The 25,953-nt window shown below is 35.0% G+C and overlaps 1 protein-coding gene across 5 annotated transcripts in view; it reads left to right on the top strand.

Moving 5' to 3' along the window:
* Positions 1–25,953, top strand: part of AGTPBP1 (ATP/GTP binding carboxypeptidase 1) — a 198,361-nt gene that overhangs the window by 61,880 nt on the left and 110,528 nt on the right. For all 5 annotated transcript variants that reach the window (XM_065947297.1, XM_065947294.1, XM_065947296.1 and 2 more), the window contains 5 exons: positions 900–1,031; positions 2,814–2,907; positions 10,527–10,564; positions 13,307–13,515; positions 15,020–15,197. In XM_065947297.1, the coding sequence (XP_065803369.1) occupies positions 900–1,031; positions 2,814–2,907; positions 10,527–10,564; positions 13,307–13,515; positions 15,020–15,197 (651 nt within the window). The remainder of the gene's footprint in view (positions 1–899; positions 1,032–2,813; positions 2,908–10,526; positions 10,565–13,306; positions 13,516–15,019; positions 15,198–25,953) is intronic.

The following is a 25,953-nucleotide window of genomic DNA, read 5'->3' as shown; positions in this document are numbered from 1 at the left end:
ATAACTTTGCTTGCTAGTCTTGCTTATTTTCTTTGTTAAAAATCTAAATATTCTTAAATTCTTGTTGTACAGATTTTTTTATTATTTTAATCTCTTCCTAATAATAAAAATCAAGAACTTTCTTCTCTTCCTTTTCTTTGTTAAGAATTAGCTCCCTCTAGAAATTTATTTGAAAATATTTTTTAGATTATTTTCTAATAAGCTGTTCATTTTTTCATTATATTGTTTTTTGGCTTCCCCAGTGGCTCAGCAATAACAAATCTTCCTGTAATGCAGGAGCCATAGGAGACTCAAATTCAATCCCTGGATCGGGAAGATCCCCTGGAGGAGGGCATGGCAACCCACTCCAGTATTCTAATGCCTGGAGAAGCCCCTTGGCAGGGAGTCTGGTGGGTTACAGTCCATAGAGTTGCAAAGAGTCACTACTAAAGTGACTTAGTATGCATGCACACATATTCTAAGTCAGAAAACAGTATGGTTAATATTAAGTAAATAATGTTGGTAATGTACATTTAGATTCTTTGCAAGTCTCCTTAACCTTGTGATGGCATTCCTTGGACTGTGTTAAGCTGGAGAGACTTTCCTGTGTAGGGTAGATCAGTTAAGTTATTCCTTTCAATAATAGTCTAAGTGTTGGGCCACTCCAGCCTCTGTTGCCCTGCCCTCTCATCCTACCTGCCCCTTACTCCTTCTTTCAAGCCATGTTTTAAAAATGTAAGAAGTATTAAAATATATAATAAAATAATTACAGCTTTAGTTACTTCAGGTCAACTTTATATTAATAGTTGATAATATGCATTCATAGTATTAATTTTAGAAATTCCATTTTTTATGACATTTTCATTTTATTCAAAAGTTACATAGGAATAAATTATGTTTGTTCATTTATTTTTAAACAGACAAAAAATTTGGAGTGAAAGCTAGAATTAATGGAGCTCTAAATATAACCCTGAGTTTGGTCAAACAGAATTTGCAGAATCATCGCTTGGTTTTGCCTTGTCTTCAGCTTTTACGAGTATATTCTGCCAACTGTAAGTATTTCAGAGAAGCTTTTAGTTAGCTCAGTGTTGTGACATTAACACATAATGAAAATTTTAAAGTACTTTAACTCCATAAATCTCTAAAAGTTGTGGGCAAGGAACGAGAATATTTAATATGGCTCTTTGTAATTCTAACCACTCCCTCAAAGGTGATGTATGTAAGAAGGTGAGTTGACAAAGTCTTAAGAATTCTCATTAATTCCCCCTATTTGTAAAGGTATGTAGGAGGCTGATGAGTAGGCAGCCTGTGGAAAAGATGCTGAAGAATATCAGAGTATTGACAACTGGAAAAACTGCTGCACCTAATTGGATTTTTACAGATAAGAGGAAAATTGAGAAGGAAGGAATGTGGTGGCATAGACACCTGGAGCTAATTATCTTTAGCAATCAATAGGGAAGTAGCAGAACGAGAAATAAATAGGACAGGAACCTCTGAGGAAGCTGTAGAGAGCAGTGATCAGAGAGAGAGCCTCAGATGAAGTGTCTCCCAACATAAACACACACACCCACGCCCACACCCACCCTCCCAGATGAAGTGTCTCACAACACACACACACACACACACACACACACACACACACACACACACACACACACACACACACACACACACACACACACACACACACACACACACACACACACACACACACACACACACACACACACACACACACACAATCTCTCTCTCTCACAATATTAGGTCCCAACCCCTGAGGTATGGATTTTCTTTCTATTCCCTGACTATGGATATGAGATTGGAATGGTTAACAAGACGCTTGAGATTGAGATTGTAGAGTACATTTTATTGTAAGAACATCATTGAAAAGTAATGATAATCTCAGTGGTAGGTTTGTGTGTATGTGTGTGTATTTATCTATTATCAGTATCTATACTTTGAAAGTATAGCTAAAGGTGTGCTCCGAGAAAAATAGTTTTGAATACTTAAATAGTTAACACTTAGGTAAATAAAAAGAGCATAAGAAAATTAATGAATTGGCTGTTTACAAAGAAATTAGGAACAGAGCAATAAACATAAGGAAAGTAGAGAAGTGAAATAGAAAAAATACATTATAAAATTAAAAAATTCATTAAAAAATAAAACAATTGGATTAAAAATAGATGAGCCACTGAATTCCCCAATTAAGGAAAAAGACAAAACAGACTAAAATTAGAAGCGATAATGGAGCGATAAGCAGATACAGAGGAAATTAAAATCATCATAAAACTTCAGAAACTACATTTTTAGGGCACTTTTTTTCATTAAGCACCAGGAGGCTAGTAAATGGTATATCTATAATTTTTAAATAATATTTCTTCAAGATTGAAAATGTTAGGCCCGGTTTTCTGGTTAGGTAATTGTTTGCATGTTCTGTCTAAAGCTGTAACCTGTTTTTGCCTGCTGCGGTCGCTTTAATTCAGGTCCTCATGACTTCTCACCTAGACCACAGCCATCTTCCCTACAGTGCTGTTAGATCTGACCTGCATCTAAAATCTGACCTGCAGATCTGATTTGTTGTTGCTTTTGGGCAATTCCCTATAGTTGAAAGAATTAACAACTTCTAGGAACTTTCATAATTTATTTACTTCTTTTCCCACTTCATCTTCCCATTGGCATGCCTTTGAAGTATCAACTAAGGTGGGCTTTATGAGGGACATAGAGTTCACATTTACTAAACAGTTTGTATGTTTTTCAGCCATGTGCCACATGTATAAATATTTCTATCCACTGAAGTTCTTAAATCACTTTATATCTTTTTTTCCCCTTCCCAGCTGTGAATTCTGTATCTTTAGGGAAAAATGGAGTTGTGGAACTGATGTTTAAAATCATCGGACCATTTAGTAAGAAGAATTCCAGTCTTATGAAGTGAGTAAATGTTTTAAGTGTAAATAGAAGTATACCCTTGGTTATTTTGGGCCTTATCATCGTAATCTGTACAGTGAGATGGTTGAGTTCAGTTGTGTCTAGGGTCCTCTCTTAGTTCTTAGTGATTTAATTATGATAAAGATTTTCTTTAGTATAAAGTTTAATCTTCAAAAATATATCAGAATTAGAAAACTAAATTTACAGTCTTATAGAAATTTAGACTTTGATTATTCCAAAATACTATAATAGGAAAAAAGACCTTTACAGAGTATCACTCATTCAGAAACATTTATTGAGTGCCTACTATATTCCCTACCCAGTTTTATAATCTTTTGATGACTGTTTCCTTCATTCTCACAATTATCTGGATATATTTTAAATTTATATATTTCTTTTTTGTCAAATAATGTCATTCTTTTTCTTATTTGAGATACATATATATATGTATGTCTCAAAATATATATTATATATATTTATGTTTGTGTGTATATGTATAGATATATATACACACACCCACAAATATATATATAGATAGTTACATTCATTTGTGTGTCTTTCAACCTCTGAACTTGAAAGCATTTTCCAGTTATTTCATTATATTTAGTGCTTTCTTAAGCCATTTTAATGGTCATTCTTTTAAAAAAATTATTTTAGAATTTTTCAAACAAGTATAGCATTTACATTATATTAAACTAATTATCTTGAATTATTTATATTAATTACTTATTATATTCAACAGTTATTAACATTCTGCCATTTTTGTTTCATTTGTCCCCCCCCCCACTTTTATTTGTGTTTCCTAAAGTGTTTTTAAGCAAATCTAAGATGTTATTTACATATATATGAATTTCTGTAAGCAAGTACCAGGTATTTTCTCATTTTTCCCTTAAATACTTCATTATGTAACTCTGCTAAATAGGGACCTAAAAATAACCATAATACTATAATCATACTCAACAAACTTACTGATTGCTTAACACAATCTAAAATTCCGTGTGTCTTCTCTAGTTATCTCAAAATGCCCTTTTACAATTGGTTTGTTTAAAACAAAGTACACACACAAAAAATAAATAAAATAAAACAAAGTACACACATTATTATATTTACCTCATTATATTTAGGAAATTTCCAAATCTACACACAAATAGAATAATGAACCCTGATATACCCATCAGTCAATTTCAGCAATTGTCAACATTCTGTAATTTAAATTTCATCTTTCCCTTCTTTGTCTCCCTCCTACCAGTATGCTAAAGCAAGTATCAGCCATGACATTTATTTTGTTAATTCTTTAGTATTATCTCTATCAGACAGTTTTTCCTATTAGTGTTACCAAAGTATCATTTCTTTGTTCAACAATAGTAATAATTCTTTAAGATCATCTAATATCTTCTGAATGTATAAGAAATGTCTTTTTTTTTCTTTCTTTCTTTTTTTTTTTTAACAGTTGTCTTGCTCAAATCAGGATCTAAATAAGGGCTTTACATTCTGTTTGATTGATAAGTCTTGTAATCTTTTGCAGTCAGTAACTATCCCCTGTCCCTCTGTTTTTTGTTTCTGATTTATTTGCTGAAGGACCTGGGTGACATCTTATAGAATGTCGCAACATAGATTAAGATGACTATATCCTGGGGTCTTTTAACTTGTAGGTATACTCTTCAAATTTTTTGTAGACTGATGGTGCTTGAGGCTTGATTAGATTTTTTTAAATTATCAAGATATTTCATAGGTGGTGCTGGTTCTCTGTTTTGCATTACTTAAAATTGTTGAGTTGAAGTGGTCCATCTCCTTTCACCTAATCACTTAGCAATATTTCATGACATTGCTTAGATCCATTATTTCTTAAAAATGTGCGAAATAATGACTTTTCTAATTTTCTCATTCTTTTTACTTCTATTAGTTGTGAATCTTTTATAAGGAAAAACTTGTCCACAATAACTATTCATAGGCTAAATTTTGCAAATGAATCAGGTTCAGAACAGTCTTTTCACCCTTGCTTAATAAAGGTCAAGTATTTAGCTTGTTGCCTTCTTGAAAATGGGAGCTTACTTGCACATATAATTAGTTATTAAGTATTTGGTGGGATGACAACATATTTACTTATATAAAGATTATACAGTCTTAGAGCATCTGATGAAATGTGACAAGATAAAAGAAAATGATTGTATCACAATTAGTAAGACCAACTTCCAGATAGGTGCAGTGAATGGACTCTGGAAGCAGGCAGAAACTGGTTTTACATGTTAGCTCTGTCACTCACTGGCTTCATGATATGAAGTCACCTAACTTTTAAAAAAAGTATTTATTTATAGCTGTGCTGTATCTTCATTGCTGCACAAACTACTCTCTGGTTGTGGTGTGCGGGATTCTCATTGCGTGGCTTCTCCTGTTGCAGAACGTGGGCTCTGGTGCACGTGGTTTCGATAGTAGTGACAGGTGGGAACAGTAGTTGCATCTCCAGGGCTCTAGAGCACAGGCTTAATTGTTGTGGCACATGGGGTTAGTTCTGCGGCATGTGAGGTCTTCCCAGACCAGGGATCGAACCCATCTCTCCTGCAGTGGCAGGCAGATTCTTCACCACCGAGCCACCAAGGATGCCCCAGTTACCTAACTTTTTATGTCCCAGTTTCCTATTTGTAAAATAGTAGTATTTGTGCATTTGGAGAAGGAAATGGCAACCCACTCCGGTGTTCTTGCCTAGAGAATCCTGTGGACAGAGGAGCCTGGTGGGCTGCTGTCCATGGGGTCGCACAGAGTTGGACACGACTGAAGTGCCTTAGCGTGCATGCATGCATTGGAGAAGGACATGGCAACCCACTCCAGTGTTCTTGGCTGGAGAATCCCAGGGACGGGGGAGCCTGGTGGGCTGCCGTCTATGGGGTCGCACAGAGTTGGACATGACTGAAGCGACTTAGCAGCAGCAGCAGCAGCAGCAGTATTTGTGCCTATATCATAAGATTGTTTTGAGGGTTTAGATAATTCCTGTAATTAGCATGGTGCCTGTGTTAATGCAGTGTAATTAGTTTAGGTAAGCAGTGTAGTTTATGCCTTTCCTCTTTTTGATGTTTAAAGTACTTCATAATTAATTTTTATCTAATGACTATGATCTCCTACTTAAGATCTAAATTAACCTATTATAACCCATTACCAAATCTAATATAAAATGTTCCTAGGAGATAAGAACATTTTACAAGTATCTTTATAATATACAACATGATATATTTCTAAAACCATGTAGAAATCAGTGGATCTAAACTTCTGAGAAAGGAATGTCATTACCTAAATTATCCCTTCATTCTTTTCTCTCTGTTTTAAAAAGAACACCTTTTTTTTTTAACTTTACTTTAAAAAGGATAAAACATGCATTGACCAGACATCTGTATCATGATTCCTTTATTATTTTGAATAATCATAGGGTCTCCCCCCATAATTAAACAATCTCAACATCTAGAGCATTTGTGTCACAGTTCTTCCTGTCCTTAAATAGTACCCTGCATTTAGTTGAAGAAGATTGAGGATTATTATTTATGTTTGAAGAGCAATGCTTCCCTTTTAGATTTCCTTTCCTTTCCAATTTTAGGTTTTGGATTTAAACATTGTTAATCTACAAGGAAGCAACTCTGAATTTATTGTAACTATTGTCATTTTGAGTTTCTCTGTAGGTTTGGAGGGCCTCCCAGGTAGTGCTAGTGGTAAGGAGCCTGCCTGCCAGTACAGGAGACATAAGAGACACAGGTTTGATCTCTGCGTTGGGAAGATCCTCTGGAAGAGGGCATGGCAGCCCACTCCAGTATTCTTGCCTGGAGAATCCCCATGGACAGAGGAGCCTGGCAGGCTACAGTCCATAGGGTTGCAAAGAGTCACACATGACTTAGCAACTTAGCACACATAGGTTTGGAGGTTATTGCAAAGATTGACCTCCCAACTTAAATAACTTCATGAGTATTTGGGGCTTAAGCTTTTCCTCCTTCACTGCTCTTAAATGAATAAGCCATAGACTGCTTTTAAAGTCACTGTTAGGTGTGTTATTCTGTGTAGGACTTACGGAATTTGGAATATGTGAGGGAGTATAAAATATTGGTGCTGAGAAATTCTAATTAACATAATAAGATTGTGCATTTCAATAAATATTTTTCTGTAACTTTTTGGTGACTGTATTATAAATTCATACAGACTTAGAAGTGACATAGAATTTCAGAAATTCCTTTGTGCTGAAGTTTTAAAAAAATCTTTAAAATAACATCTTGGTGAGACTATCAAGATGACTTTACACCAAACTTCATAATTTCTTTTAATCTAGTGGAGCTATGTGTATGGAACAGGCATGATGGGAAGAAGGAATTGGGTGCATATCCCAGTTTTGCCAGTGTGAAGAATGAGCATCAAGAAAAAAACATACAGTGTAAGACTTAGAAAATGTAAGAGCACTTCTGTTTGGTAAACATGTGTTGTAAATAACTGCTAGTAGGGAGAAACATGTTTCTGAAAGTGCACTTAAGATTTTTAAAATTTTAATTTAGAGAAATGCAAATCAAAACTATAATGAAGTATCACCTCACACCAGTCAGAATGACCATCATCAAAGAATCTACAAATAGTAATTGCTGGAGATGGTGTGGGGAAAAGGGAACACTCCTGCACTGTTGGTGGGAATGTAAACTGATAACAGCCATAATGGAGAACAGTATGGAGATTCTTTAAAAAACTAGGAATAAATCTATTAATACCATATGACCCAGAAACCCTACTACTGGGCATATACCCTGAGAAAACCAGATTCTAAGAGACACATGTACCCCAGTATTCATTGCAGCACTATTTACAGTAGCCGGGACATGGAAGCAACCTAGATATATATTAAGAGGTGAATGCATAAAGAAGATGTTGTACATACATACTGTGCAGTATTACTCAGCCATAAAAAGGAACAAATTTGAGTCAGTGGTAGTGAGCTGGATGAACCTAGAGCCTGTTAAGTAAAAAGTGAAATAAGTCAGAGAAAAATGAATATTGTATATTAATTCATGGATATGGAATCTAGAAAAATGGTACTGATGGACATATTTGTCGGGAAGGAATGGAGACAGAGATGTGGAGAACTTGTGGACACAGCAGGGGAAGGAGAGGATGGGGTGACTTGAGCAAGCGGCTTTGCACTGACATATCGACACCATTGTGTGTAAAATAGATAGCAAGTGGGAAGTTATGACATAGTGTAGAAGCCCAGTCTGATGCTCTGTGATGACCTAGAGGGTGGGATGTGGGGAGGAGAGGGTGGCTCAGAGGAAGAGTGTTGGCTTCTGGATTTTGTCTTGTTTAGGAAAATCAATGCTACCCAAGTAGTATGAGATTTTTCTTTAGTGTTTTTTCTAATATTAGAGATTTATTGTCTCTGGAGGCTGAAGTTCAGAATCAACTTGTCAGCAGGGCCAGTGTTCCCTTTGTGGCCTGTAGGGGAGAACCCCTCTTCGTCCCTGGCTTTCGATGGTTTGCTGGCAGTCCTTAGGGTTTCTCTGGCTTGTCGCCTCAACATTTCAGTCTCTGTGTTCATATGGTGTGCTCTCCTTGTGTGTCTGTCTTCGAATAGTCTTCCCTCCTTTTACTAGAGCATCAGCTTTGTTGGATTAAGAACAGTCTGTTCCAGCATGACTTAATCTTAATTATATCTGCAAAGATCTTGTTTCCAGATGAGGCCACATTCTGAGGTGCTAGGGGTTTGGACTTCAACATATCTTTGTGGAGGAGACTGACATTTCTGATTTCTTAATTTTCTTTCTCAGCAACCATTTTAGTCATTTTTCATCTCACTTAGTTTTTATGTGACCCTAGGCATATTATATTCTGAAATCTTTAGTGTCTTTATTCATAAAATGTGCCAATTCTAGAGACTAGGATTTAAAAAAAAAAAGTTAAACTAAAAAGCACGTACAAATATAAAACATTACAAGGCATGTAGAACAATTTTTGGCATTTGTCAGGTCTTGCTGAATGAAGTCTTCTTCTCCATTTTTTTCCCTAAACTGCCGTTTTACTTAGAAGGTCCGTTTAGTTCTATATTTATTTCTGACCAATTTAAAAGTCATCCTTATTCTGATAGTTTACAGTCTTAAGTGCTAATTACTGTGTAATTGATTGCAAAGTTATGCAGAGTTTCTTACTGATGAATCAGTGCTCTGAAAATTGTTTTAATTTTATACTTTTCATTTACTTTTAACATGCCATTACCAAAAGTGCACATTGTTTTGAGAAATTTAGTCGCATGAATTTACATTTTTTAGGGCATATACTTTTGCTTTTATTTTCCAAATGTTATCATAGATAAAGTTTTATATGGTTGCTTTATTTGCGTAAGTAAACCAAAGTGTAATTGTTAACGGCTTGCTCTAGAGGCTAGCAATAATGAGCATTTATCATAAATGTGCACTTTTGTGCCTAGTCCTAGATTGTTGTTTCAGGTTTTACTGTGAACCAGTATCCATCCTAAATCTTCTAAGTCATTTTAAAAGTTATCATCTGATCATGCTACGGTGTGCAGCTTTATTAATTTTATTCCCTTGTTTTCAGTTTTCTTGAGGAGATATTTTTGGTTTTAATTTCTTATTTTTCCATAGATGTGTATATTTTATTACATTATTGAGACTGTAAAATAATCTATGTAAGTTAATTTTATTTTCTAATTTTATAACCATGAAGAACCTGCTACTGTGGGTATCTAGTAGGCATTCAACAAATTCTTAATGATGAGTGAAATGCTTAAATTTGACAGTATACATATTTATATGCAAATTAATTATCTTTATTGAAATCTTACTAAGAGGTACTGTAGTATGTAATCTTATATTTTTAAAGTTCCTGAAAGTAAGTACCATTTCTTCAGTAACTCATTTCTAAAAATCTATTTGAATTAAAGGTTTTCCACAGTGATGTTCTATGTATTTTTAAAGGTACTAAATGGTACTGATTTCATTGTGTGTAATTGCATATTTATGTTCAAAGAAAATCTAAGTGCTCTAATAGGCAGTAAGAATTTTTGAGATATGAATTAAGTCATTGTTCTCTTTGGTGCTATATGGCTGAAAAATGTTAAGGGCTCGTACATCCTCTCCCTAATCTCCTTGTTCCAAAATATTTTACATTTGTTACCACATTAAATGTTAGGATTATTGCGTGATAGAACTAACATACTTTGAAGTCAGATAGCTATGAATACCTATAGAATTTTAAAGTTATAAACTCTGTGTTAAAACTTGTTTTTGTTTTAATTTTTTTGTGACTCCGAGTCTGATTGTTAATAGTATTCCATTGTGAACTCTGACCCAGTCAGATACAGGTACAATGATTCCATTCATCTAACCTCTTGTATGAAGACTTAAACATTGTTAATTTTCTTCTTTTTCTTTTCTTAAACATTTTCTGGTGCTTCTTTGTTGATATTTCCTCATAACCAATTTTAACCTGAAAGAAGTGAGGCATACAGAGAGGCACCGTATGTAATTGAGTATCCCAGGAATGACATTTGGAGTAGATACTGATTACTTATCTGAAAAGATTGTATGACTTTACTATTGTAGATTAATTTTACTAGTTTTGTTGTTGTTTGTGTTTTCTCATGTTGACAGGGTTGCTTTAGACACTCTTGCTGCATTGCTAAAATCAAGTAAGTTTTTAAATACTAGAAATACTAGATACTGTTTTTCTGAGTATTCTAACTGCTATTTTAAAGAAACTGGAAATGTAGATTTAGTTTACGGTTATAAAGCTTGTTCATAATAATTTAATGTCAAAGTTGATTTTATCTTTTAGTGCAGTTGATTGATGTGTAACTAATGTCATTTATGTTTATTGAGCTCTAACTTGTTTATCAGTATATTTATATAATTTCTTCAAGTATACTGACTTCCTTTCTCTAAGTTACTTATATAAACATAAAGCCTTGTTAGTAGGGGAAAGTAACATGTAAATACAATATAGCATCATTTTGAAGGCTATATTGAAGGCCCTAACATGGCCTTGAGAACATTTCCCATGAAGAGTATCTTTGACAACTACTATCTCTATATAATGTATGATTTTCAATTAGAACCTCCTTATTAGAAATTTTATTTCTACCATAAATTCAGATTTGTAACATTAAAAATGGCTTAATGTACATTTAGAGTTTATTGAATGCATTTAGAAACTAAAGCATTGTTTTTTTAAATCTTTGAAATTGAAGTATTGGAGGAAATGTGTCATACATTGCTTTTGGAGAGTAACCATCTACATTATGTGGATCTGTCTCTCCATGATACTCAGTATCTATATTTTAAATATTAATTTTTAAAATATATTTTAAATATTAATTTTGTTAGCACTCCCATTCTCACTGGTTGATTAAATTAGCATTGTATTTAACCATGATAACATTCAATCCTAAAGATCTATGTTGATGGCTTTTGATGTTGTTTTTCCCCAGAACTGTCTACCAAGGGTGAGACCACCTTGCCCTTAAGTTTGAATTATGAGAAGAATAGTAACAAATGATTAATTGATTGAAAATCTGATAATTGATAATGATTTATTAAATTAAAAAAATAACTTTAGGTATTAGTGTTATAGCTGCTATATTCAGTTGACAGGTTTGTCCTTTAACTGTGTAGTATTCAGTTAGATTAGCTAGATAGCTTTGTTTTCAGGTAGATTAGCTGTATAACTTTGTTTTCATACATGATGTGATAAACCGTAGACCAAGATTAGAATACTTGGATTAATTTCAGAGATATCTGTAGCCTTGCTCTGATGTGGCCACCCTGCCTTTGTTGTTCAAGGCGTTTAAACATTAATTTGTAAATTAATATAGGTGTATATTTTTGATTTAGAGTAGATTAAAATAGCCATTAAGCTAAATTTTTATTAAAGCTTACTAATTTGCAGAATCACTAATGACAAAGTCACTAATTCTAAGTCAGGAGAAACTAAAACATAAATTTCAAGGGTTTATAGAAATCAGTAACCTACAGTGACTGAAATGCCCATGTCTTCAGTTTTGAGTAATAATCTTTCTTTTACTCCCTCCCTTCTTCTCCTTCAGAGGAGGATGGTAGGCAAACATATCTGGTCAAAAAGTAACTGACAAGTAGAATGACTCTTGATTGCAGATAGCTTTGTACTTCTCTTAAGGGTCACTCACTGTGTTTGTGTTATGGGCAGATTTCTTATTTGACCTTCAATGAAGAATTTAAATATTTCTTGTAAATACCATTTAGGCCTTTGGGAATTCCACTGGAAACACAGTTTGTGATAGGAGTTTCAGTGATTGTAATGTCTTTTAAGAGAATGATTCTTTTAAGACATTATGATAGTAATATCTTTTAAGTATTGTTGGTGATACTAAAAAGCTAGTAAGCTAAAGGCTTATATATTCCAACTGGTGTAAACAAGATATATATATATATATATATTTGTTTAAAATACATGAAACTATTGTTAGTTAGAACTATTTGAACTTGTTATAGATCGCCACCCAGCACCACTTGGGTGTGCCAGTGATAAGAGTGCAAGAGAATGTGAGATACCAACTCACCTGAGGTTTAGTTAGAAATACCAGTCTCTTCCTAGTCTATGTTTACCTATAAAATGCCAGGCTCATGGCATGAACATTAAGATAATGCAGCAGTAAGGCTGTGCTGCTTTTAGTTGCCTGCAATACTAGTTTTAAATGTGCTAATACACATGTAAAACATAGGTAAAGACCCTGAGCTCAGCAAACTTCTTAATGCCCTCTTAGACATTATATTCTGATATTAGAGAGCTGGGAGAAACTCACGGGGGTAGGAGGGGTGCTTTCTTTAGTGAAAGGTCTTTAATACCTCTGTTGTGTGTTTGGAAGAGCTCGTTTGCTTTGCCTGATAGCCACACCTTAGCAAAACTGGTTCTCCTAGACACAAAATAGAGTGTGTCTACTTACAAAGTTAATTTCACACAAAGATTGTAATGGAAGTTGTAATAATGATAGTGTCTTTTAAGAAAACCATAGTCACAACTAGTAAGTTAAAGGCTTATATATTCCTTTTGGTGTAAGCAAAGTTATTATATTAATAGGTTTTAAAATATATGAAACTTTCATTAGTATTAACATTTGGAAAGATACAACCTTAATTGTATTAAAGATATTTTATTATTTATTTACCTCAAAACAATAGATAGGCAGATTTCTGGAAAATTGTACTTTGCTATCTGGAACTTGTCATGTTTATTTTGTTACCTAAAAAAATATTTAAATATGTTGTTGCTATAGTTTTTCTTGGAAAAAAGGAATTATAAGAACTCATTACAATATTATGGTTATGTTTTCCATTTGACTTTATCAGTGTCTCTTATTATTTTAAAAATTTTCTTTTTCAATTTTCTTTTGTTAAAGAAACTAATGCCAGGAGAGCTGTAGACAGAGGATATGTCCAAGTCCTTTTAACAATTTATGTAGATTGGCACCGCCATGACAGTCGGCATAGAAACATGCTCATTCGAAAAGGAATTTTACAGAGTTTAAAAAGTGTTACGAACATCAAGCTGGGAAGAAAAGCATTTATTGATGCCAATGGGATGAAAATTCTTTATAACACTTCACAAGTAAGTTTTTAATTTTCTTCCTGTTATTATGATAATCTATTAATGATAGGATTTGGTTCTTAAGAAAACTTAGTATTTCTAAAAGTACATAGTATGATAAATATATTTTAAAAATTTGAAAACCAAAAGGCACAATCATTTCTCACATGTGACCTTAGACTAAGTTTGAGAAAGTACTTAGTGTATATCTCTGCAAGATGAGATTTTTTTCCCCCATAGGTAGAAGGAAGATGTATAAATCTCTTCCCTGGGCAGGAATGGATTCCGTATAGCCACGTTTTCTAAGGTGTGCTGTTATCTATACTCAGTTTTGTATGTTCCTTTCATAAATATTCATTAATCCTTTATGACTGGTAAGGGAGGTATGTTAGTTGTGAGTGTTCTCTGTGTCTTTTTTTCTGGAGAGAATATTTTTAAATAATGAAGGTACAAAAGTGAAATTTGGAGTTAGGGATTCTGGTTCTGCCAGCCATCGTATGCATAAACCTTCTCAACAGTATTCTAGGTTCTGTAGAGGGCGCTTGATGACGGGGAGTGGGGATATTGCAAAGTAACTCTTATTTTTATAAGACTAGTTATTAGAATGAAATCTGTCTTCTTGAAAATTCAAGCCAGTCATCTTGATTGTGCCCTCTTGGTCTTACACATGACAACTAATCTTTGTGAATACACATTTTATGTTAACTCAGCTTTTTCTATTGTAGATCAGTCATATGCACTTATTTTTTACTATTCCTAAAATAGATAGTATATGAGGAGAGATTGGGTGATGGTTTATGCCACTTAACATTTCTGAGTCTTAGTTTTTCAGCTGTTTTGACAGGTCAGATGTGAAGATTTCTGTTGAAAATTGCACAGGTTATCAAAGTGCCATTTAAAGCCATCTAAGTGTCAATTGTCAATAATAACAGTGTTATATGAAATAGTTTCAAATGTCCTATTCCAGAGCCCTTCTTAAGATTAGATACCAGGATAGTAGATTAAATTCTTAAAACTTAAAATTGTGATATTCAGGCTATTCTTTTCAAAGTTGAACAGCTAATTTATTAGAGGTGCTATTGCATGATAACTGAAAGAATTCTGAGAAAGGCTCAGCTAAATTCACATTCCTTTTTATTTCTTACACCTTTCTTAATTTGTGAATTTTTCTTCTTTTTTTCTTTATCCATTAAATTTTTATTTTATGCCCTAGGCTTGCTAAAATGCTCCCTAAATCACTCATATGTATTAGTGCTTTGGTGACTTCTGGAACCAAACATGGTACTGATTTCTGTTAAGTTAAGATGTGTGAGGAAAATTGCTGCCAAATTTGCCATATGAGGTTCTTACAAAGAGATATTTCAAATTAGTCAAAGCTACTTTATAATTATGTTAAAAATATTGGGTTTTGTGATGTTTGCCTTTTGAAAAGTATTAACACATTATTTTCTGAAGTAGTATAAAATTGTTTCACTTATTCACCAAAGGCACATTATCTTTTTTCTTTTCTTTTCTTATAAAACAGGAATGTTTGGCAGTAAGGACCCTTGATCCTCTTGTCAACACCTCCAGTCTGATAATGAGGAAATGCTTTCCTAAAAACCGCCTGCCGCTCCCAACGATTAAAAGTTCTTTCCAGTTCCAGTTGCCTGTTATTCCTGTGACTGGACCTGTGGCCCAGCTCTACAGTTTACCTCCTGAAGGTAGGACCACATGCTTCTTGCTGGCTTCCCGTGGTTATTGGAATTGTGTGACTCTATCTATTTTTGCCTTTGTTCATCTCCCTAGCAAAAGAAGGCTCTAATGAACATGATATGCTTTCAAATTACTTTTTAGTTAATAAATATTTCTTAAAATAGAAGAAATTAAAGTTGAGTGATTAAGGGAAGGAATGTGGGATATGCTACACATGTGTTAATATGAATTGTGAAAAACTGTCAGCACCACGTAGAAACAGTATTTGATAGCTTATATAAATTTTCAAAATATAAAACTGTATAAACATTCTTATAAATGTTTAGGTAACTATATTTGAGCCTACATTTGTAGTTTTTTAATGAACTTCACTTTTTAAAAGTTAAAATGCCTAATCACTAAACAAGTTACTGTTTATGTTCAACAAAACTTGCACCATTACTTCAGTTCAGTTCAGTTGCTCAGTTGGGTCCAACTCTTTACAACCCCATGAACCGCAGCATGCCAGGCCTCCCTGTCCGTCACCAACTCCTGTAGTTTACCCAAACTCATGTCCATTGAGTTGGTGATGCCATCTAGCCATCTCATCCTCTGTCGTCCCCTTCTCCTCCTGCCTTCAATCTTTCCCAGCATCAGGCTCTTTTCAAATGAGTCAGCTCTTTGCATCAGGTGGCCAAAATATTGGAATTTCAGCTTCAACATCTGTCCTTCCAATGAATACCCAGGATTGATCTCCTTTAGGATGAACTGGTTGGATCTCCTTGCAGTCCAAAGGACTCTCAAGAGTCTTCTCCCAACACCACAGTTCAAAAGCATCAATTCTGCGCTCAGCTTTCTTTACCTGATAGAAAATACAAAATTATCATAAATTGAATCTTTGTCATTTTGGTACAATACTGTGTACAAAGCAAAGGAAGTAAGAGATTACACATCTTAATGTGAGGACAAAAAAGCAGAATTTTTTGGATAAGAGCTAGCAAATTAAAAAGAGAAAGTAATCTAGACTATTAAGATTTCTAAAGTACTTCCTTGTTAGTTGATCGCTTTTTAAAAAAAAAAGATCTTTTATTTGTAATTAAGAGCAATTCTTTGAAGTAAGTGATTTAAGAGAATTTTTAAGTAAATTTAGTTTTTTTATTGTTGATATATTGCAGAGTATATTCTTATGATTTCATTTCTAAAGTAGTTATTAAAGTAGTTTAGTCTACACAGAATATCAAAGTGGATTATTTACAAACTTCCTTTAAAAGGTATAAAAGTCTAAGACTAAGTCTGGAACTTGATTAAAAATAGCTAAGTGAAAGTAGTGATCTAATTCCATTCCATTCTTATTGCATTTAAAATCACCAACAGACTTTATAAATAGAGGAAAAAAAAACTGTACTGAATCTGAAAATTTGATAAAAGGAGCATTCTCATGGAATAAACATAGGATGTGCAATAAACGTGGTGGAGAAAAGGATAGATTAAAGAAGAGTGTCAGCTCTAATTCACCCTTCTATGAAATGCAGTATCTCTGGCTTTGGATTGAAGGTCAGACTGATGTATCACTGAAGTAGAGATGGTTACTTGTATCAACTAACAAGCCTTCAGGAAGAAGATGTGAGAGAAGGGTTCTAATGACACTTGCATAGAAAAATGACACTTGCATACAGAAAACACATTTTTTTCCCTCTTCATCACTTTCTCACATATCAGGCTTCATTACATTTATCAGTTTTTGTTATTTTTTATCTTCCTCAGTTAGACTGTAAATTCCATGAAGATAAAACTATTGTTTTTTTCTTCACTTTATCCTCAGCATCCATTAGATTGCATGAGACGTAATAAATGTGCATTTTAACATTTGTTAGTGAATGAATTAAACTGGCCACAAGACTTATTCTCTTGAACATTTAATGCCAAAAGATAGTGAAGCATCCTCAATCCTTAGAGATTTGAAGGAAAAGAGTTCTTACTCAAGATTTCTGAATGCTTATTAGTTGCCACTTATATGTAAAGGTGACATATTCTTAGATATGCAAGGGTACAGAAGCATATTGCCCAGGTCCCCTTCCTGAAGTAATTACATGAAATATTACTCCAGTCAGGCTAGTGATGAATTAAGAAATCAGGCTTGCAGAAGACATGGTAGTAGAGTAATTGTATTTAATTTTGCAAATTGTTAAATTATGTAATACTAAATAGTTGTTCTACTGTTATTTTGAAATATATCAACTAATTTTTGATGAAAGATAATATACAGCTGTCACAAACTGGGTCTTTTAATAATTTATATTCATATATAGTTATCAATATTATAATATTGGTATGTTTATAAAATGGTAATTATAGAAATAGTGGCCCAGATATGTGTTTTAAAATGTAAAAGTAACATCTAGAACAAAGATCTATAGACTAGGATCTACTGAACCATAGGTATCCATGGTTCTTAGTTTCTAGACTAAGTCCAGTTGTAGACCGAGTTCCTAGTTGAGAGACTAAGAACCCTTTGAAATTCTATATAAAATTATGTGTATGTTTCTCTTGGAAAAAATTCTTGAAGTGCTGCTATAGAAAATCAGGAAGACTTCAAAGGTGTACAAAATCCTGAGAATGCTGAATGCAAAGCAAGAACAAGCAAATCAGTTTCAGTAATAAGATATCTAAATGGATAAAATATTCCCAGTAAAAAACGAGCCCCTCTGATTGGGTTAAAAACAAAATCTAAGTAGCCAGATAGATCCTGGAAACTCTTGAAATAGTAAGATTGAACTCTTAAACCGATTGGCAACTGTGTATCTGTTGTTCCCAGCTCAAAACAGGTGAGGAAGACATTACTACCCTACAGTATATACATAGAGAACAAAATGTTTAAAACAAGATAGCAAATACGATTTTATGCAAAGTAGATAATAAATGTGCCAAATACTAAAACAAAGATAGATAAAGCTATAATTATTGCTAGAAACACAGCGTTAGTGAGTGATTTTAATGTGCCTTAAGTTCTTGGTAAGTTATACAGAGGAGAGCCAGTCAATGTAAGTGGAGCTAAAGATACCTCCTATTAATACATTTGAAAATATATTTGAAAGGACAATATTTTATGGAAATATAAAAAACTAAAATTGACTTGGGCTTCCCTGATAGCTCAGTTGGTAAAGAATCCTCCTGCAATGCAGGAGACCCCAGTCTGATTCCTGGGTCGGGAAGATACTCCGGAGAAGGGAAGGATAGGCTACCCACTTCAGTATTCTTGGGTTTCCCTTGTGGCTCAGCTGTTAAAGAATCCGCCTGCAATGTGGGAGACCTGGGTTTAATTCCTGGATTGGGAAGATCCCCTGGAGAAGGGAAAGGCTACCCATTCCAGTATTCTGGCCTGGAGAATTCCATTGACTGTGTAGTCCATGGGGTTGCAAAGAGTTGGACACGGCTGAGTGACTTTCACTCAAAATTGACTTACATAGTAGAAAACCTGCAACTGAGTATGCAATCAAGTTGTCTTCAGATCAACCTTCAAGAAATTTTCCTATACTTGATTTTCCAGAGCATGGGAAATAAAAGAGAAGTTTAGAAACTAGTATGATGCTGAAATCAAAACCTGAAACAATTTAGAGATCATTGTCACTAATGAAGATAAATATAAAAATCTAAAATATTAGCAAATTGAATTGAGCAGCATTTTGAGATATAAGACACTTTGACAACGTAAGGATTATTTTAGAAAGTAAGTTTATTGTAATATTAAGACTTTAATGAAAATTTATCAATATGTCAAAGAAAGAAAAATAATGATTATCTTAATAAATGCCATGAAAGGGGTTGATAAAAATTATTATTAGTTCCAGATTAAATCTCTTAATGAATCAAGAAATATTTTCCAAGCTGGCTGAGTATTATCTAACTCAGATCAGTAACCAGCATCACAAATAGTTATGAAGTGTTAGAGGAAGCATCTCTCAACCATTATTAGTTAACATTGTTTTGAAAGCTCTAGTGAGATCAATAAGACAGGGAAAGAAAAGATACTAATCATTAAAAGAGTGAGATAAAAGTTATATCAGTGTCTGTGGAGGATGTTGCTGTTTATGTAGAAAATCGAAGCAAATCAATTATAAAATATATCTTAGACCAAATAAAAGTTCAGTGAAGTACTATTTACAAGATAAGTGAATAAAATTCACTAGCTTTCCTCTGGGTGCATGTGTATGTTTATTTGTGTATGAATTTGATATACATACGCACACAATAAGCATTAGAAAACACAAAGAGAAAGATCACATTTTTAAGAGCAATAGGACCAACAAAATAAATCCTATTGGAATATACATTCCAAAACCTTATGGCAAGTGCTGACTCATACATTTTAATTATTATACCATACAGATAATGTGTAATTTACCTAACTGATTTCCTGTTGATAGCCATTTTAGTTCTTTTTCCCCTGTATCTTTGTCTTTACTATAAATGATTCAAGAACATTTTGAAAATTAACAAGGATGATTTATATTCCCTGCTTTTAGTTGTGAGATTGTTATTAATGTAATAATTGATTTTTAGTGCTGATGGAATAAAAATAGATCATTGGAATAGAAAAGAAGGTCTTAGATACTCTAAGCTATATGGCATTTCACATCTGGAGTATGAAACCAAAGGAAAATACCTATAAAGGAAGATATTTGACTTTGATTAAAAATTGAAAACATATTTTCTCTCTGATGCTGAACTGCATTTTCCCTTCTTCCTATCCAAGGAGTTGTCTTTCTTGTTTGCAGTAGGCTTTTCTGAAGTCAGTTCCTTCTTTTTTCCTAACAATTCTTTTTCCAAATATCATTTACTCTGTTTTTCTGGGACTAACTGCCGTCAATACATTGACATAAATAGACCCAGTTACCATATGCAATAGAAATAGTACTCTTTTCAGTCTTATTTCCAAAAGAATTTACAGCGATTTGGTAACTGTATTAGTTGGGATAGACTGAGCTGCTGTTACAGTGACCCAGTATAGTACCCTCGTCACTTGAGCAACAGTAGTAATAACGGACATTTTTATAGCATATACTATTCGCCTGGCACATTACATGAATTAACTCCTTTAACTCTCCCAATAATACTATGCATGGGTATCTCCATTTTATAGATTAGGATAGTGAAAGTGAAAGTGTTAGTCTTAGACAAAAATAACTTATATAACTTGTTCAAGGTCACGTAGTTAGTAAATGGAGGAGTCAGGATTTGAGTTAGGTATTCTGTCTCCAGAGCCCATTTGCTATATTGCCATGAAATAGATTTTTTTTCTCTCTCACATATCTATTCAGAAGATGGACAGGTCAGGTGATCCTGGACAGTAGGTATCTGTCCACCATGTCATCAAAGGAAAAAGATTCTGTTGTCATCATTTCCTATGGTATTTTCCTTATGTGCATGTGGAAAATGGTAATGAAAGAAAATGGAGGGCAGTTTCCTTTTTAAAGAATGTGACCTGGAGTTTGTATTGACAACTTTGCCTCACATACTGTTGGCCAAAACTTAGTCATATGACTGTAACTACTGTGAAGGGGGCTAGAATCTATAACCTCCAGCTAAAACTCAGAGGTTTGGATACTGAATTGAAAGAGAGAGCAGATACTTGGAGAGTGGAAAGGAGTTTATAATCTTCACTATAACAAGTCACATTGGAAGTAGAAGTAAAAAAGTGTCTAAAAGAAGGTTACATCAGCAAGATGGAGGGGTAGAAGGTTCCAGTGCTCATCTCCCCTGCAAATACAGCAAAAACAATAAATAGCAAATGAAAATATGATGAAAATATGTCACAGGTAACTCTGGATTTGGATGAACAAGCATCAGAAACCCCATAAAGCTCAAAACCCAAGATTGGCCACACAGGAAAGTACAGGGGGCATTTTATTTCTCTCACTCGATCTCCCAGTCCAGGGCAGTTTGGCATCAGGAATGTTCTCCTCAGTAGAGTTTTTCCCATGGAGAGCAGAAGAACCCCAGTGAACCTCACCACTGTGCATCTTACATTGGTCTCTTACATTGGCAGGTGGCTTCTTTACCACTAGCACCATCAGTAACTGAACTTAAAAGATGGAGATCTGGGAGTTATCTGAAAAAGAATTCAAAATGATTAAGGAAGCTCAGATAATTCAAGAGAAGACAGATTAACAGTTCAGTGAACTTAGGAAAACTATACATGAACAAAATGAGAATTTCAGTGAAGAGAAAGAAATCATAAAAAGAACAAAACAAATTCTGGACCTGAAGAATACACTGAATAATGCAGTAGAGAACTTCAGTATCAGGCTTAGTCAAGCAGAGGAAGGAATCTGTGAACTTGTAGACAAATCTCATGATATTATACAGGCAAAGGAGAAAAAAGAAATTAGAAAAAGACAGAAGAAGCCTATGTGAATAATGGAACACCATTAAATGAAACAACATCTGTGTAATGGGAGTCTCAGAAGAAGTAGAAGAAAGAGAAAGGGAGAAAAAACTTACTCTAAAAAATAGTAGCTGCAAACTTACCAAATCTGGTGAAGGTGTGGCTATCTAGGTGCATAAGCTCAAACATTCCCAAATAGATTCACCCCTAAGAGCTCTTCACCAAGATATTATCATCAAGCTGTTAAAGATGAAGACAGAGGGAGGATTTTCAAAGCAGTTAGAGAAAAAATTAGAGATACCTTCTAGGTAACAAGGTACATGTGTGCCAAGTTGCTTTAGACTCTTTGCGACCCTATGGACTATAGCCTTCCAGGCTTCTCTGAGAGATTTTCCAGTAAGAATACTAGAGTGGGTTGCTGTGCCCTCCTCCACGAGTCTTCCTGACATAGGGATCGAACCCACCCTTAATGTCTCCTGCATTGGCCGGTGGGTTCTTTACTGCTAGCACCACCAGGTGACAAGGTACCTACCTACAGGGTAGTCCTGGTAAGCCTATTAGCAAATTTTTCAAGCAGAAGCTTTGCATGCCAGGAGAGAGTAGAATGATATATTCATATTTCTTGAAGAAGATAGCTGTCAATAAAAAATACTTCACCCGTCAAGTTGTCCTTCAGAAATGAAAGACTTCAGGAAAATAACACAAGCTGAATGCCCACTCTGGCCATTTTATTTAGTTCAGTTAGTTAGTTAGTTCAGTCACTCAGTCGTGTATGACTCTTTGCGACCCCATGAATCACAGCATGACAGGCCTCCCTGTCCATCATCAACTCCCGGAGTTCACTCACACTCATGCCCATCGAGTCGGTGATGCCATCCAACCATCTCATCCTCTGTCGTCCCCTTCTCCTCCTGCCCCCAATCCCTCCCAGCATCAGGGTCTTTTCCAATGAGTCAACTCTTCGCATGAGGTGGCCAAAGTATTGGAGTTTCAGCTTCAGCATCAGTCCCTCCAATAAACACCCAGGACCTATCTCCTTCAGGATGGACTGGTTGGATCTCCCTGCAGTGCAAGGGACTTTCAAGAGTCTTCTCCAACACCACAGTTCTAAAGAATCAATTTTTTGGTGCTCAGCTTTCTTCACAATCCAACTCTCACATCCATACATGACCACTGGAAAAACCATAGCCTTAACCAGACGGACCTTTGTTGGCAAAGTAATGTCTCTGCTTTTTAATATGCTATCTAGGTTGGTCATAACTTTCCTTCCAAAGAGTAACATCTTTTAATTTCATGACTGTATTCACCATCTGCAGTGATTTTGGAGCTCCCAAAAATGAAGTCTGACACTGTTTCCACTGTCTCCCCATCTATTTCCCATGAGGTGATGGGACCAGATGCCATGATCTTAGTTTTCTGAATGTTAAACTTTAAGCCAACTTTTTCACTCTCCTCTTTCACTTTCATCAAGAGGCTTTTTAGTTCCTCTTCATTTTCTGTCATAAGGGTGGTGTCATCTGCATATCTGAGGTTATTGATATTTCTCCCAGCAATCTTGATTACATGTTGTGCTTCCTCCAGCCCAGCGTTTCTCATGATGTACTCTGCATATAAGTTAAAAAAGCAGGGTGACAATATACAGCCTTGACGTACTCCTTTTCCTATTTGGAACCAGTCTGTTGTCCCATGTCCAGTTCTAACTCTTGCTTCCTGACCTGCATACAGGTTTCTCAAGAGGCAGGTCAGGTGGTCTGGTATTCCCATCTCCTTCAGAATTTTCCACAGTTTATTGTGATCCACACAGTCGAAGGCTTTGTTGTAGTCAATAAAGCAGAAATAGATGTTTTTCTGAAACTCTCTTGCTTTTTCAGTGATCCAGCGGATGTCGGCAATTTGATCTCTGGTTCCTCTGCCTTTTCTAAAACCAGCTTGAACATCTGGAAGTTCTTGGTTCACGTATTGCTGAAGCCTGGCTTGGAGAATTTTGAGCATTACTTTACTAGCGTGTGAGATGAGTGCAATTGTGCGGTAGTTTGAGCATTCTTTCAGATTGTCTTTCTTAGGGATTGGAATGAAAACTGACCTTTCCCAGTCCTGTGGCCACTGCTGAGATTTCCCAATTTGCTGGCATATTGAGTGCAGCACTTTCACAGCATCATCTTTTAGGATTTGAAATAGCTCAACTGGAATTCTGTAACATCCACTAGCTTTGTTTGTAGTGATGCTTCCTAAGGCCCACTTGACTTCACATTCCAGGATGTGTGGCTCTAGGTGAGTGATGACACCATTGTGATTATCTGAATCGTGAAGATCTTTTTTGTACAGTTCTTCTGTGTATTCTTGCCACCTCTTCTTAATATCTTCTGCTTCTGTTAGGTCCATACCATTTCTGTCCTTTATTGAGTCCGTCTTTGCATGAAATGTTCCCTTGGTATCTCTGATTTTCTTGAAGAGATCTCTAGTCTTTCCCATTCTGTTGTTTTCCTCTAGTTCTTTGCATTGATCGCTGAGGAAGGCTTTCTTATCTCTCCTGGCTATTATTTGGAACTCTGCATTCAAATGGGAATATCTTTCCTTTTCTCCTTTGCTTTTCACTTTTCTTCTTTTCACAGCTATTTGTAAGCCTCCTCAGACAACCATTTTGCCTTTTTGCATTTCTTTTCCATGGGGATGGTCTTGATCCCTGTGTCCTGTACAATGTCACGAACCTCTCTCCATGGTTCATCAGGCTCTCTGTCTATCAGATCTAGTCCCTTGAATCTATTTCTCACTTCCACTGTATAGTCATAAGGGATTTGATTTAGGCCATATCTGAATGGTCTAGTGGTTATCCCTACCTTCTTCAGTTTAAGTCTGAATTTGGCAATAAGGAGTTCATGATGAGCCACTGTCAGCTCCCCATCTTGTTTTTGCTGACTGTACAGAGCTTCTCCATCTTTGGCTGCAAAGAATATAATCAGTCTGATTTCGGTGTTGGCCATCTGGTGATGTCCACGTGTAGAGTCTTCTCTTGTGTTTTTGGAAGCGGGTGTTTGCTATGACCAGTGCATTCTCTTGGCAAAACTCTATTAGCCTTTGCCCTGCTTCATTCCGTACTCCAAGGCCAAATTTGCCTGTTACTCCAGGTGTTTCTTGACTTCCTACTTCTGCATTCCAGTCCCCTATAATGAAAAGGACATCTTTTTTGGGTGTTAGTTCTAAAAGGTCTTGTAGCAAGTACCAAATATTCTAGCTATAACCATTAGGTTAGGAAAAAAGAAAGAAAAGAGAATTTAATTCAGAAAGGTAGAAATGAAATCTTCTCTGTTTGCGGTGACATTATCTTATATGTAGAAAACTGTAACATCTCTACCAGAAACTGTTAGAACTAATGAGTTGGTAAAGGTATAGGATACAAAATCAATATACAAATCGTCGTTGTATTCATATGCACTAATAATGAACTATCTGAAAGAGAAATTAAGAATGCAACCCTATTTACAGTCTCATCAAGACAGTAAAGTACTTACAAATAAGTTTTACCAAGGAGTTGAAGACCTGTATGCTGATTAATAAAATGTTGTTGAAAGTCGTTGAGGTAGGCACACACACAAATTGAAAGATATCCTGTGTTCTTGAATTGGAAGGATTAATATAAAAATGTTCATGCTGACCAAAGTTATCTATATAATCAATACAATCCCTATCAAAATTTCAGTGGCATTTTCCACAGAAATATAAAAACTATTCTGAAATTTATATGAAACCATAAAAGACCCAAATAGCCAAAGCAATCTTGAGAAACAAGGACAGAGTTGGAGGCATCACACTCCCTGATTTCAAGCTATTATGAGCTTTGTTGTTCTTCATTCGCTTAGTCCTATCCAACTGAAGCTTCAACTTCAGCGTCGGTCCTTCCAGTGAATATTCAGGGTTGATTTTCTTTAGGATTGATTGTGAGCTATGGAAATCAGAATAGTACAGTACTCAAATAAAGCAGGCATAAGAGCTGGAACAGAATAGAGAGCCTAGTCAGAAACCCAAGCATAATATGGTCACTTAAGTTTTGATGAGGATGACAACAACACACAGTGGGGAAAGGACAGTCTCTTTAATAAATTATGTTGGGAAAACTAGGTATCCACATGCAAAAGAATGAAGCTGGACCCCTATTTTACACCATTCACAAAAATTGACTTGAAATGGATAAACTGTATATATAAGACCTGAAATTATAAAACTCCTAGAAGAAAACTTAGGGGAAAAGATCCTAGACGTAGTTGGTTTTAGCAGTGATTTCTTGGATAAGATAACGAAAGAGTAGGCAACAGAAGCTACAATAAACAAGTGGGACTACATCAAACTAAAAAGATTCTGCACAGCAAAGGAGAATTTACTGAAAAGGCAACCTATAGAATAGG

Source organism: Muntiacus reevesi, chromosome 10, assembly GCF_963930625.1.
Source record: "Muntiacus reevesi chromosome 10, mMunRee1.1, whole genome shotgun sequence".
Lineage (NCBI taxonomy): Eukaryota > Metazoa > Chordata > Mammalia > Artiodactyla > Cervidae > Muntiacus > Muntiacus reevesi.
Note: the sequence above shows the minus strand (reverse complement) of the source record. Positions and strands in the feature narration are given on the sequence as shown.